Raw genomic sequence first — 14,338 nt, 5'->3', positions numbered from 1 at the left:
TCTCAAATTGCCAAATATGTCCATGGGTCCAAGAAGTATGCCTACCTCTGCTTTACTGTGACATCCAAACTGTCCCACAATCTGAGAACACTACACAGGAAGCCTGCATGGATGTTTAATAAAAAGGAATATAGCTGGTAAAGAATAACGGTTACTATTTAAACATGTAAAATGCTTTCATAAGCAGGTTTATAATTAGTTTATTTCCCCTAAATGCAACAGTCACAGAAAACTAATTAACAGCCTTGAACTGGGAGGTTAAATTTAAATTGAAGGTTTTCTAGCCAAACAAATAGGGAAGCTGCAAACAGATTAAACGATGTCACACTGTCTATTTTAAATGCACTATATAAATATGCTTCAAGTGCTACTTTAAAGATAGAGGTAAAGATTACTCTGGTACTCTGTAAAATTTCTTCTAATCTTAATATCCTAGGTTTCATTTTATATTGAATTCCAGGGGATGGGGAGCAAATTGAAGGTGCTGACCATGTTTGCACAGAACGGTAAGCCAGAATTGCTGAGAATTCTGGCTTACTGATAATTAGCTAGCGTGCTGGTGCATTTATTTATTTATTTATTGCATTTATATCCCGCCTTTTTTCCTCTTGCAAGGAACCCAAGGCGGCTTACATTCTCCTCCTCCTCTCCGTTTTATCCTTGCAACAACAACCCTGTGAGGTAGGTTGGGCTGAGAGTGTGTGACTGGCCCAAAGTCACCCAGTGAGCTTCCATGGCCAAGTGGGGACTAGAACCCGGATTTCCCAGCTCCCAGTCCAACACTCTTGCCACTACACCACACTGCATGCTGCATGGACGCTCCCACTTAACTCCTCCTGCAAGTGGGAGCAGCTGTAGTAACCAGGAATGTATCGGTCAAAGAAAGCTTACTGTTGTGTCTAAACACTGGCTTGTTGATCCAACAAGCCAGGATCAAGAAGCCAACTACAAATCCTGGCTTCAAATTCTGGCTTGTTAGAGGAGAGGCAAGCCAAGAGTCCAGGTTTTGATGTAACACTAAGCTTTCTATGGCTGGTAACTTACTCATTATTGTAGTCACTCCTGTTTGCAGCAGGAGCCAAGTGGAAGTGGTTGGCCAGTTTGTACCAGCACACTTTGCTCGTTTTTGATACACCAGAATTCTGAGCAATTGTGGCCTGCCATTTTGCACAAATGGTATGTGTAAATTTTAACCAGAATATACTTAGCACACAGTTTTGAACCAAGGTGAATTTAGCACATAGTTTTGAATTCAGAAACTTTTTGTATGGGTGCAGTTTCAAGACACCTACCGTGGTTGTCAGGTTGTCAGGTAGGTGTCAGATTAAAGCACAGATTGGCTGGGTTCACATGCAACGCTAAGCCATGATGGGTTGCTAACCACTAGGTGTTGTAGATTATGCAAACAGCTGACTATGCCCATTCTGCAGGGCACAGGTTCTCAGAGTGGTCTGTTTGGGCAGATTAACCCATTGTGGGTGGCGGAAACATCCCACAGATGACACACGAACTCATCATGGGTTCCACCAAACCCCCCCCTCCATCATGGCTTAGCGTTACGTGTGAACCCAGTCATTATGTATGTATATATTTGCTGGGAGGAAATGACAACCGTTCTTCAGAAGCATGAAGTTCAGAAGCATGAAGTACAAAAGGCCTTATTCAGGTGTAACACTAAATTATGGTTTAGTTTTTAATGAGAACGAGCTGCATGGCACAGCCATGAGGAGGAATCTGGAAGGTTTTGCTTCCATTTTAGATTAACCACAGGGTGTCATAACATCTGAACCTGGACAAGCTGTAGTTAAACTTAACTATGGTATACTGAAACAAGCCAACTTCAAGCCATAGTTTATAGTTTATTGCTTGTTTCAACTAATCATAGTTAAGATCAACCACAGTTTAGGGTTCAGATGACACACGAAAGTGCAGTTAATCTAAACTGGAAGCAGAAGCTTCCAATCCCCTCCTTGTGGCTGTGCTAGAGGAGAAGAGAGGGAGAGCATGCAAGGCTCACTGTGGTTCATTCTCATAACACTAAACCAAGTAGTCATTGGCTAGCAGTTACGTATCTGTCTACAAGTCATTGCGGGCTACTGGCTGGGTTGTAGTATCATAGAAACTTGAAGCAAGAGCTCTTGCCTACATTTGATTGAAATGACTTCCCTGTAACTATTGCCTGAGTTGCTGTGATGTAATAGAGTGTTCATTAACATTCCAAACTATTAAGATGTAAACAGTCAGCACAAAGGGCCCAGGATCAAAATAGTCTGCATACTGTTGATAGAAAGGGGCATGAAGAGGCAGGGGGAGCTAGATTTCCAATGCGCCCATTGCTTCCTCAAAGGTACTTGTGGCACTTTTTGGTAGCTGGGGGTGGGGCGGGGGGGGGGAGAGTGCTGTTTATGACAGTGCCTCCAGTACACATGTCTGATATTGGCAGGAAGCATAGAAGTGAGTAATCCCACTAAAATAATCATAATTAGTTTCTTTATTAACATTTTATTTCAAATTCTTTACTACAAAATAACATTTTATATTGAAAATGAAAACTGGATGCTATTACAATATTCAATAAAAGGTCTCCAGTTTTTAACAAAAATAACTAATCTGTCTTTTTTGCATTCCTACATAGGTTAATTTTGCCACTGACACATAGTCCCTAAACTCCTCAAAGTAATTTATTATGGAGACAACTCCCTCCACCCTCCCTGGACAACCCAATGAGGACTAAGCATACTCAGCTTAGAAAACCGTAGGGATGAGAGAGAGGGAATGGAATGGAGTAACCTGAAAGACGGCATGGATGGCCAAGACACTGAACAGGAACACTCCACTCAGTTTGGAAGGATGAAAGGAAAGAAATCCAAATGCTTGCATACATACAGCTGAATGCTATGCTTGCCTACTTGGAAATAAACACTCCTAATGAGGTGTGCATAAGACAGCAGCCTTAGGAAACGTTACATTATAGGAAATTCATGTATTTGATTGGGCAACCATGAAGCACATCTATGTCAACAAGATATTAGCAGTGCAATCCTATACATGTTTACTCCAAAGTAAGCCCCATTAAGTTCAGTGGCACTTACTTCTAGGTAAGCATGCATAGGATTGCAGCCTAAGTTAACTAGGCAACAAAACCCAGTAAGTAAAGATATAACATACTGCCATGATCTGGAGCAGATGAGGCCCTTCCTGAACACTGCCTCCATGAAAAATAGCCTTGGAAACATGTAAGCCGTGCTGAGCTCCTAGAAGCAAGAATGGGGTATAAGTGTAACAAACAGTATGCTGTATTACATGGGTCACTGTAATAGTCTTGTTTTCTAAAAAAATGACATCTTTCACACACACAAAAGTTGACAACATTTGTGAAGTACACTGAACATGACTGGAAAATCCAAGTGTACAGGTATAACTGCATTTTTCCCTATGTTGACAATTAGAATTATGTAATCTTGTTTCAGAAGTTCACTTTGCAGACAAAACACAGGAAAACAAGCTTTTACTGTTCTCAATAATACCTTGAGGTTAAGATGCTATTATTTATAAGCCAAAACTTTAAAAGGCACAATAATTTATTCTAATAAATTTTATTTACATGCCAATCCCACAAGAATTATACAATTTCTGACCAACTGCAGGCAAGATTCATAACTAGGCCAGTTCTGAGATCTAATACCTACAGGTGGAGTCTGTGCATTATTTGGAATTTTAACAGGGCTCCACAGGGGCACATGTATTTCCTCTACAAGGGATCTGATTACACAGAGGCCAAGAAACAATTTTGATTATTCGGCAGCCTAAATACACATACGTTTTTTGTTTTTAAATGTGGAGACTGAAAGTGCCTTTTGATCATTGAGGACTACATTCTTTACTACCACTACCCAGATTTTGAGTTCCTATAGATATTATTTATGAAGTTTGTAGCAAAGTTATGGTGCAATCCTATCTATGGTCCCTGGAAGGACATCCTAGGGGGAAATAGGATGTTTTGGATCTTCTGCTCTGTGGATAGAGAGAGGCACAACCTCAGATGGTAAGATCCAAATTCACAACCCCTCTCCCAGCTGCTGTGGAAACTTCCATGGCCCTTGGTTTTCTGAACATTAGAGCTCTGATGTTAGCAGAGGCAAAAAGGGACATTCTGTGGGCTTGAAAAGCAGATTGGAAGAAGGCTTATATATGCAAGGATCAATAGCTTTCCCATTTCCTGAACACGCCTTCAGAATTGGAAGAACTATACATAATTTCATAGAAGTAAAACGAAGAACCCCAAAAGGGGTGGTAGAGGAAGAAAAATGTTGCTCTTGCCTGCTGTTCAGCCTAATCAAATGATTGCAAGACAATCCTATCAACGCCTACAACTTTACCTAGCATAACACTGCACAATCTATCATTTTTCACTTGCTTTCATTAGTCTGATTCAAAAGGATACTAAAACAAACAGCATGTAATTAACTCGTTATATGCCCTTTAAACTATGTTCTGGCATACTAAGGCTGCAATCCTATGCATACTTCCTGGGAACAAGCCCCACTGAAGACAATGGGCCTTACGTCCAAATAGACATGTAATAGGATTGGATGGTTAATCGAGTACAGGATGTGTAAAGCATAATAATGTCAAGCTTAAGTTATCAGGTTTTTATTAAGTATTATAGTTTAATATTTGTTACCTACCTTGGGGATTCATAGACTGAGAAATGGACAAATTTAACAAATATAAAATACATTAAAAGGGATTTATAACTTTTATCATAATCTCAGAAGTTACATTTTGAACAGCTGGTGAAGGGGCTTAGGAATTTTGAGTATTTTCTCAGCTTTAATAAAACACCCAGAATTCCTATGCACTGAACTTATCAGAAGTCTATTTCATTAATGTTTTCTTCTGTAGAATAGAAGCACAGATATTCCCCTCAGGTATTCTCAAGTTTCCCTCTCAACTGGGATGCCATCACCCCTATTCAAGCTCTTGGAAAAAAAAAAAGCATGTCCTACAGATGAAATTCCCAACTATACTCCTGGGCACAGCTAATGTGCCATGAGAAATAATTTAAGATTGAGAGCCTGAAGCACCCACCCATAAAGGCTGGCCCCTCCATCTCTGCATGCTTTGAACTTGCCTCCTTCTAATCAGCCTACGCTAGGTTCAACTAATTCTGCTGCCACTGTGATGAGGTGTGACTTGATCATCCAATCACTCCCAGTGCAGAGATGCAGTGAAATTACCTGCCCTCAGAAGAAGCTGAAAGTCGCACCTCTGCACGAGTCACTGTTCCGCAGCTTGCGGCTTTTTAATTATGACATACAACTATTATTTACATTTAATTGCTGCCTGTAAAGCTAGCCCTCTACACAATGTACAACAATTTAGTCAACAAAAATTAAATCACATCATTTAATATAATGAAGTTTCAAATCAAATCAAGTACAAGATCAGCACAAAAAAACCCAAATACATTAAAACAGCTACTATTATCTGATAGGGGTAAAAACAAAGTAATCAAATGCTGACAAAGTAGAGGTTATGTACATAAGAGGGTAGGCTGCTCTCCTCTGTACTTTTATGCACCCTAAAAATATAGTATTTGGGGCTTAAGGGTGAAATATGCCTTTAATTTTAACTTTTTAAGGGTGCTTTTTAAAGTCTGCCTCATGTTCCTTTATAGAAATGTTCATATTTGATGTAAGCATAAACAAATCTGGAAATGTTTTCTTAAACCTCTTTCATCTGGTCTTTGAGCTTTCATATATGTTTTGCCTTGTCCTGATTAACAGATCTCAAATCACAAGGCTGGAATGGACCTGAAGATCATCTAGTTCAGGCCTGTGCCCATAAAGCAGTCTTCCAGAACCTGGTGTCCTCTAGATGTTTTGGACTTCAATTTCCATCAGCCCCAGCCAACACGGCTAATGGTTAAGAATGCTGAGACTAGTCCAAAACATTTGGCGAGCATCAGGCTGGAGAAGGTTGTCATAACTAACCTGTAAGAGTTCAGCATGTCATTTTTTACAATTGTATTTATTCTGTCAATATTTCTTTAAAGAGGAGCAGAGACATTCAAACAACTGCCTCATGCTCCTTTATAGAAACATTTCATGGAAAGGTTCATATTCGATTTAAGCACAAGCACTGTATGTGTGATAGCTTGTAATTATGAGGCCATTTTGCATTCTGTAGGTCCATAATGAGCATGAGGATAAACACTTGGCAATGATTTGGTTGCTCTGGACAAGTTCCTAGTGACAAAGTCTATGATCATAACTGGCATCTCCTGGCAGTTTCAGAAGCAGGGCCAAATACTTCACTGAACAAAGTGATCTATGAAGAAGGAAACCAAATTATACTTCACAAGGTTTTACTTCAAACTTAATCCACCCTTTCTGACTTGTTTCAAAATAAAGATTCCTCTTTCTGAATGTACCATTTAAAGAAAAACACAATTTTGGCAAGTCCTAATAAATGTACTTAAGGACATCTTGTTGCTTAAAAGTCTTTTCAGGACAGTATTTTCCATGAATAGCACTCCTTAGGCCTGACCTGAAGAATTTCAAAGAACTTGCTTGATCCCCTACAATAGATGTAGATGAAATACAAGCCATCACCTTACATATTCTGTGTACTATTTCCAGGGACAAATGCAACTGTAACTCATATATTTACTTCAAGTTAAATACAAACTCCTATATTGTTGGTTAAGTTTTGACTCATTCATAACATGTAAGGTCTTACTCAGATCCACCTGATGGCCCAGTTTTCATGGCTGATAGGAAACAAGTTGCTTCTGATCACCATTGCCATCTCAAGTATAACCAGGGAAGCAGCTGGTCCCATAATGCCAGTGTTAACAAGGAGATTACCTACTGCCTCCTCCTTTCTCATAAGCATTTTTAATTATTCTCCCTCCTTGCACTCTGCTGCTGTTACCATCACCTCTCTCCCAGCCACATACTCTACCACTTACTATCCCATCAACCCCTGAACTCTTAAGATGTCAGGATGAAAATCAGGATGGGAAATCAACCATTAGCACTGTACTAATAGCAACTATTCTCTACTCACACTTCTACAGGGGTGCAGAATCTCCAGCCCACTAGGCATGCCATTTCAGCCCGCAGAACCTCCGGACTTCCTTCCTGCAGGAATCCTCTCAGAGGGCATCTCCCACTGTACAGAACCTAGTATAGTACAGAACATAGCCCTAGTTCTGTGTTATGCAAGGCCGCATTCTGTAGGTTGTACACACACACTGAGCTCATAGTCTGCCTTCCATGCAAGTTTCTTATCGGAGGTGACTAGGAAAATTAGGTATTCAAGCCCTCTAGGACACAAATGAAAATATTTCTAATTTGCAATTCCAGAATATATGCTCCATGTTTTATACCACATATGTAATCTCAAATCATATTATTAGATCACTGATTCCAATTAGAATCCCTATGTTGTGCTTAAGAATGAATTAAAAGACTGGAGAAACCCATTCTTCTATTTCTCTTATCCTGACTGTGGATGCTTCAAGGCAGCCTTCCCCAACCTGGTGCCCTCCAAATGTTTTGGACTTCAACTCCCATCAGCCCAGCCAGCATGGCCAATGGTCAGGAATACTGGGAGTTGCAGTCCAAAACATCTGGAGGGGACCAGGTTGGGGAAGGATGGATTATCTAGTTACTTAGATATTCCACTTCTAGGCTTTCAAAGTAAAAGATGCACATATCAACCTGCAATTATGCTGCAGGGTGTTCATATTTTAAATATGTGTGGCAATAACTTTAACAAAAAATTATTTATTAAATCTATTTCTTTTAAAAAGTGAGTTTAAATTCTCACATATTTCAGCCATAAGCAGGCACAAGGAAATATTCAGTTCTAAAATCTTGCACAGAGTTAAGAGTTTATAAATTAGTACAGACATTGGATTTTCACCAATAAACGAAACGTTAATCAATTGCAATCTGAAGACTAAGGCAGTAACTGTGACACAGAAGTGCTCATTTCAGATTAACACCCTCAAGAGCATGGAAGCTGGACTCAAATGCCCTTTGATGCACTTGGTCCAAGTGAAATCCCCACTCCCCCCCCCCCCCCCCTGGCCAGCAAGATATCATAAAGGAACAGGAAGAGGTATCTGTCTCCCTTTGCTGATAAACCAATACTGGGGGAGGTGGGGGGAGGGGAAAAAATGGACTACAAGAAAGAACGCTCTTTGGCACAGTTTGTCCAAGCCCAGTCCTTTGCTCTTGTGAATGTTTAGGCTTCTGTAGCAGAAGGAGCTGATTTAGTTCCACTCACCATTCTCTCACTGGGTCTCACTGTATTTCTATTTTAGGGGTGGAGGAAGGCTGTTCGTATTACAGCATTTGTATCTTTGGGGAGAGAGGTTAGATTGAGCTCAGACTGCCCTCTCCAGCCTTTGGCAAGCATTTCACGGATGAAGAGAGACTGTAGTCTCATTCCCTCTCCACTACCAAGGCAAACATGGGGGAAGGAGAAGAAAATCAAGAGATTCCTCTCTTCTTCCACCCACTTTTTAAAATGGGTTTCCAAATGTTACTAATTCTTTATTTTGGTATGCATAAAAATACTGTACAAGTGTTGAGACAGTGCAGGTAAAGGTTTGAATCAAAACACTATTGAGACATCTCACATATTATCGGGGTATGAATCACTCAGTGTGCTGACAGCACACCACACTTAGGTAACAATATAAAGACATCTAACTTTTTAGTGACTTGAGACCTTGCAAATAAAAGAGAATAATTATTTCAGTAATGAAAGTGGTGGACTGATGTGCACAGCCTCTACTTGTCAAATGTATATGACTTGCATTTTTTGCATGCTGTGTCATTAGTTAAACCTGGGTAGAACTTATTATGTGGTGCATGCTGCACAGTGTTTCATAAATTTAATCTAGCCAACAATCCCTAAAATAGTCTGCAAATCTCAATTATTTCCCCAAAGGGCAACAAAACATAAGGTTCCATTAATATTTCATTAGGTACTTCAAATAATTTGAAATACACACCTAAATTAAATTTTCCCTAATAACCTGCATGCTTATAGTTTTGTTGCTCATAAGGGATACAAAAATCTACTAGCAGTAGTAGTCCATATAGCTTATCTAGTCAGCAATCCAGATTTCCAGCACAGGTCTATCTCTCTCTCCTTTGATTCAAAAACTCTTGATTGGGGATATTGGGAACTGAACTTGAGGCTTAATATATTATGAAGTAAGTGGTCTATCACATTATTCCCCCCCCCCCAAGTACACAGTGAACAACTATAGTAAGTTATGCATGGAATTTCTGTGCTTAGGAGTTTAATACAAAACAAGCTGTTTGAGAGATTTTGTAAGCACTAAGACTTCACCTTATAAAATATTTCAATGTGCAACTTTACCTTGTGAAATTAGCAATCATGAAATGCTTAGATTTTTGGAATAACACACGCCCTGTTGCCATGATATTGATTTATCGCTGACTCAGGTAAGACAAAATTGTACTTCTTCTTGAAAGATACAATGAAGTTACAAAAGAATTTGCTGTCACAAACTGAAGTTATAGCTACCAACTTCAAAGGCTTTAAAAAGAGTAGACAAATTCATAGAAGGTATGTCTATCAAAACCTATTGACCATGACAGCAATGGACTAAATGGACCTTCGAATTGCAGAGCTTTCCTTACATTCTTACGGTAAGTCAACTCAGCCTTAGTATACAACTACTCAAGTGATAGTATTCTATTCCACAGAATACACATTTGATTGATTGCATTTATATCCCATCTTTTTCCTCTTGCAAGGAACCCAAGGCAGCTTACATTATCCTTCTCCTCTCCACTTTATCTTCACAACAACAACCCTGTGAGGTAGGTTGGGCTGAGAGTCTGTGACAGGCCCAAAGTCACCCAGTGAGCTTCCATGGCTGAGTGGGGACTAGAACCCAGATCTCCCGGCTCCCAGTCCAACACTCTCACCACTACACTGCACATTTCCGGTGCTTTGTTTACCTGAAGAAAGGTATAACATGCAGATGCTAAATAAGAGTACAGAAAGGGTGCAGATGCTGGAGCTATCCCAGTCAGAGAATTATATCAAGTGCATGGCCTATCTGAGATCTTTAAAGACTCCGACAGTGACTTGCGTCTCCAAGCTTTTCCAAGCTTTGAGAAAACAATGTGATTTATCCTTATTTCAGAGACAAGAATGTGTCCATCAATCAGTACAGCCCCTAAAAACAGTTTTTAAAACCTCACCTGACTGCCACAGAATGTGGCCAAAACAGAATTAGACAGGGAAATTTTACAGCTACTACAGGCTGCCAACACCAATGGCACACTTGGCTTCTTTTTCAATTAAATAATTTTTCTTTGCTGACTTAAGAACATTTGTTTTTCTTACCTCATTTAAGGCTGGGGAATGCTGGGAGTTATAGGACTTTTTCCTATCTAAACATGCATTGGATTGCGCCCTTAAGTAATCATATAGCACATGAATAATAATGCAAGTCTTTTGAAAAATCATCAGTCTCTATAAAAATGGAAGGAATTGAAGCTTCATTAAGTCCACTTTGAAAAATGTTTATATACCTAGAAACAAGTGGCAAAAAACACAGCTTTGTTGCTTAAGAAATTAAGATATAATCCTCTTTTAAAATTATCATCTTTACTGGAATTATCTTTCTGTTGAAAACAACTAGATTAAAGAGAACAAAACAAAAAATACAACCTGAAATTCAACAATTCAATAAGCAGCACACTGCCTGATCTCTCAGATCTCAAAAATACCTGTCAAATGTCTTTGGTTGCAATCCCATGGTTCCTTGGAGAGAATCTCAGAGAGGGAGATCCAACCTCAAAACCTCCTCCCAGCTGCCATAGAAACTTCTGCAGCCCTTGCCTCTCCAGTGTCAGAGCTCTGGAATAGGCAAAGTTTTTTTTTTCATGGGCATGTTAGGGGAAGACTTGGATCTGCAGGATTTGAAACCTTTCAAAACACTTCCAGAATGGGGGGAAATGTATATAATTTTCCTTCCATTGCAATTATAAAAGTAAAACAAAAATGGGGAGGGAAAAGAAAAATGCTGCTGCTCCCTGCCTTCTGTGAGCACAGCAGGATTTTGGATAAGGCAATTCCTTTACCTTTGGATCTTCCACCCACTGGTAGGACTGTATCACCTCCAATTTGTTCATATTTTCAAACACAGAAATACTAAAACTAAAATCACATTAGAACACAATTTTCATTGCTATTAGTCAAAACAAATTAGGATGTGCATTTTCCCCTAAAAGACTATTGTGCTATAAAACAGAACAGAACTTGCTTCCAGTACTCTTACAGCTTTTCCAGCTATTTGGAGAGTTCAGTTTTACTTTTAGTCCATGCTGTTCAGAGAACAGAAGTTTGTAAGTCAAAAAGACTTCAAAAATGTCACTGCACTCCTTTATAGTCCTACTTTGGTGAAGCATTAATTAGCACACACAAAATGATCCTCAAAACAGTTATGAAGGAAACTACATTTGTCCAGGTGCCCCATCCCAAGTCATCATAGGGTTATCACAAGGTTAGCAACACTACCCTTTACAATTTCAGTTCTTTCTTGGTCCTATGAGATCAAGATTACAATCCAATGCACACTTACTGATAAATAAATCCCACTGAACTCAATGAGACATACTTTCAAGTATACTTGCACAGGGTTGCACTGTAAGGCTCCAGCCCTAAGCATACTAAATAGGAAATGAGTCATGCTGAACCCAGAGGGAACTGAATTCTATATAGTGAGAAAACCCTTTAAGTGCAAGTACAAACTGAGTAAGAACGAATGGTAAAGAAAAAAAAAAACCTTAGAAGTCAGAACACATTCTACAATATTTCCATCTACAATATTTCCATCACCAAACTCCTATGCACATGTATTTGGAGGTTTAATCATCTGTGTTCAACAGGACTTACTCCCAAGTAAGTGTGCACAGGATCGCAACCTTATAGCTCTTATCTGTGGAAGTAGGAGTGCGTGTCAACTGATTTCAAGAGACATACTAATTCTGCACAGAATCTGGATGCAAACATAAGCATAGTTACATGGAGTACTGGAATCAGTGGCGCTAACATCCGAATAACCATAGTTAGAATGGCTTTAGTCAGCATAATATTTTTTCTTGATGTTGTTTCTCATAGCACAATGTGTGTCCAAAGATCTCTTCCCCCAAACAGAGCTAGTTCTCTCCAATGAGACTATTAATGCTATTAGTATAAAGCTTTTAAAACACATCCATTAACATTTAGAGTCATTTATAAAATGTTTACACACTCTCCCCGCACACTCCATTCTATATCACATAAGATTAGGAGTATGGAGTTCAGTGTTTTGGTCTACACAGACTGTACCTAACTAAAAAAGAAATTCCACCTTTCCAGCTGGAGCAAAAAAGCCACCCCAATAACCCCAAAATACAACAGTTGCTACAAAGACTTAACTTCAAAATAATAACTTCATTATCAATTATCTACCACATTTCCCACCAATCCTTCTAAGAATTCACAAAAGCATTTTCATCTCACAATGAACCTGTGAGGTTAAAGGTGAGAGTAAAGGTACCCAAGTCCATGTAGCAAAAACCAGTTCACCTTCTATGAGCCTGTAGGTATATTTGCATGGTAAACATCGTAAAAGTGTCAACATGGGATTGTTTGTAAATACACTGGGCCAAAAGGGCTGGAGGTGCCTGATCTCATCAGCTAAGGGTCATCCCTGGTTAGTACTTGGATGGGAGACTGCCTGGGAATCAGGCTTCCTGCAGTGAGCAGGGGTTGGACTCGATGGTCTTGCAGGCCCCTTCCAACCCTATGATTCTATGAGATCTATGTGCCATGGGAGTAGCAAATGGACATGGCTCCACTGCATCTTTAAAAATGCAGAGCTTCACAATTAGGTGAGAATTTGAACCAGGGTTCCTCCCCACAGCTAAACCCAATAATCTAACAAATGGCTCCCTTCAAAAGAGAGGGGGGAGAATTCCCAGTAATTAACAGCTGGTGCTACTTTGATATGACCACCAGATGACAGAGAGATGCACAAGCCAAAGACAGTAAGAGCAGGGAAGATATTCATCTAGATGCTAATAAATCTCAAAGCGGCAACAAGGTCAAGGGGAGCAAAGAACAGTGAAGGATACCCACACACCTACTTGCATTGTTATCTAAGCGAGTTCAAGAGGTTGGGATTGGGAACCTTAAGATCACACCCTTTGGGGTGCACATCAAATGACCATCACCTCTCCACCTAGTCATTTTCTCAGAGCTGCTAACACGGATTGGAAGCTCTGCTCCACCCTTCTCGCGACCAGCACCATGAAAGTGTGCCAAGGAGTATGAACTAATCCACTTTTTAAGTAATCTTGAGCGTATTTTCCTCTGGACAACGCTAACAAGTCGGACACTGAAAAGGAAAAAAAAAATAGCTTACCAATACCAGGGCGTGAGGGAGAAAGAGGAGAGGTTTTAGAGACGTGAATGTTCCCCCCATCGCCCTCATTCTGAGAGGGCAGCTAAAAGCCCAGCAGTCCACAGGCAAGACAGGAAAGTGGTTCACTGAGACTTCTGGGGGACACCGCGAAGGACGTGGCGGGGGCCCTCCCCAATTGAAGAAGGCAGAGGGGACCCCTCTCCATCACATCCCCCCTCACTGAGACTACACCTGCTGCGATCCACCCCCTCACAGCCAGGCCTACCTCAGACTCCCCACAACCTTCCTTCGGCACCGTCAAGGGAACCCCCTCCTAGGAGGCCGAAAAGCGCAGCCGTCACCCGACGGCCCAGCTCCTCGCTAGACCGCCCAAGGCAGCGCAACGTACTTCTTACCGGCCAGAACTGCGACGACTCCTCGCCTAAGATGGCAGCCAGTCCAAGTCCAACCCGAGGCGGCGACTCTCTAAAGTCGGGTACAAAGAACGCTTGCGCAGAACAAAAGCGAAGGGGGAGGAGGAAAAAAAGGCGTACGCAGGCGGAGAGGGCGGGTAGGACTACAGTTCCCAGCATGCCGCCGGAGAGTTCCGGCGCGCTTTGATTGGCTTCTCGGAGAGCGCTGTATCGGAAGGAGCAGGGTCCGGCCCATTGGCGAACGCCTGATTCTCTCGGGGGGTGTCACGTTTTGGGGTCTGTTCTGGGGTCAAGAACGTAGGGCTCTTGCCTAGCTCTCACGCGCTGGTTATAGTCCTCAGCTCAGTTTTGCAAATGGCTTTACCTAATTTCTAGTTCGAACCAGGGGAAATGCTGTTGTGGACACAGTCCGATTTCTCATTTTGCTTGTCTGTGCAGCATAGACTGGAAG

At 40.8% G+C, this 14,338-nt stretch overlaps 1 protein-coding gene across 10 annotated transcripts in view; it reads right to left on the bottom strand.

The window, feature by feature from the left end:
* ITCH (itchy E3 ubiquitin protein ligase) overlaps positions 1–13,930 on the bottom strand; it is a 66,859-nt gene extending 52,929 nt beyond the window's left edge. For 2 of the 10 annotated variants that reach the window (XM_084853872.1, XM_084853880.1), the window contains exon 1: positions 13,870–13,930. Coding sequence is in view for 5 of the 10 variants with exons in the window: in XM_084853868.1 (XP_084709994.1) it covers positions 3,169–3,254; positions 13,193–13,202 (96 nt within the window). In the remaining 5 variants the exon portion in view is untranslated. Of the gene's footprint in view, positions 1–3,168; positions 3,255–7,074; positions 7,191–13,192; positions 13,448–13,739 lie in introns of those variants that run through there. The other 8 variants (XM_084853870.1, XM_084853878.1, XM_084853869.1 and 5 more) reach the window with 8 other exon arrangements.
* Between the last annotated feature and the right edge of the window lie 408 nt (positions 13,931–14,338).

This window comes from Heloderma suspectum, chromosome 4, assembly GCF_057233095.1.
Source record: "Heloderma suspectum isolate Gila_16-S chromosome 4, 16-S_ref, whole genome shotgun sequence".
Classification (NCBI taxonomy): Eukaryota; Metazoa; Chordata; class Lepidosauria; order Squamata; family Helodermatidae; genus Heloderma; species Heloderma suspectum.
The sequence above is the reverse complement of the archived record's forward strand: the minus strand, read 5'-3'. Positions and strand labels throughout refer to the sequence as shown.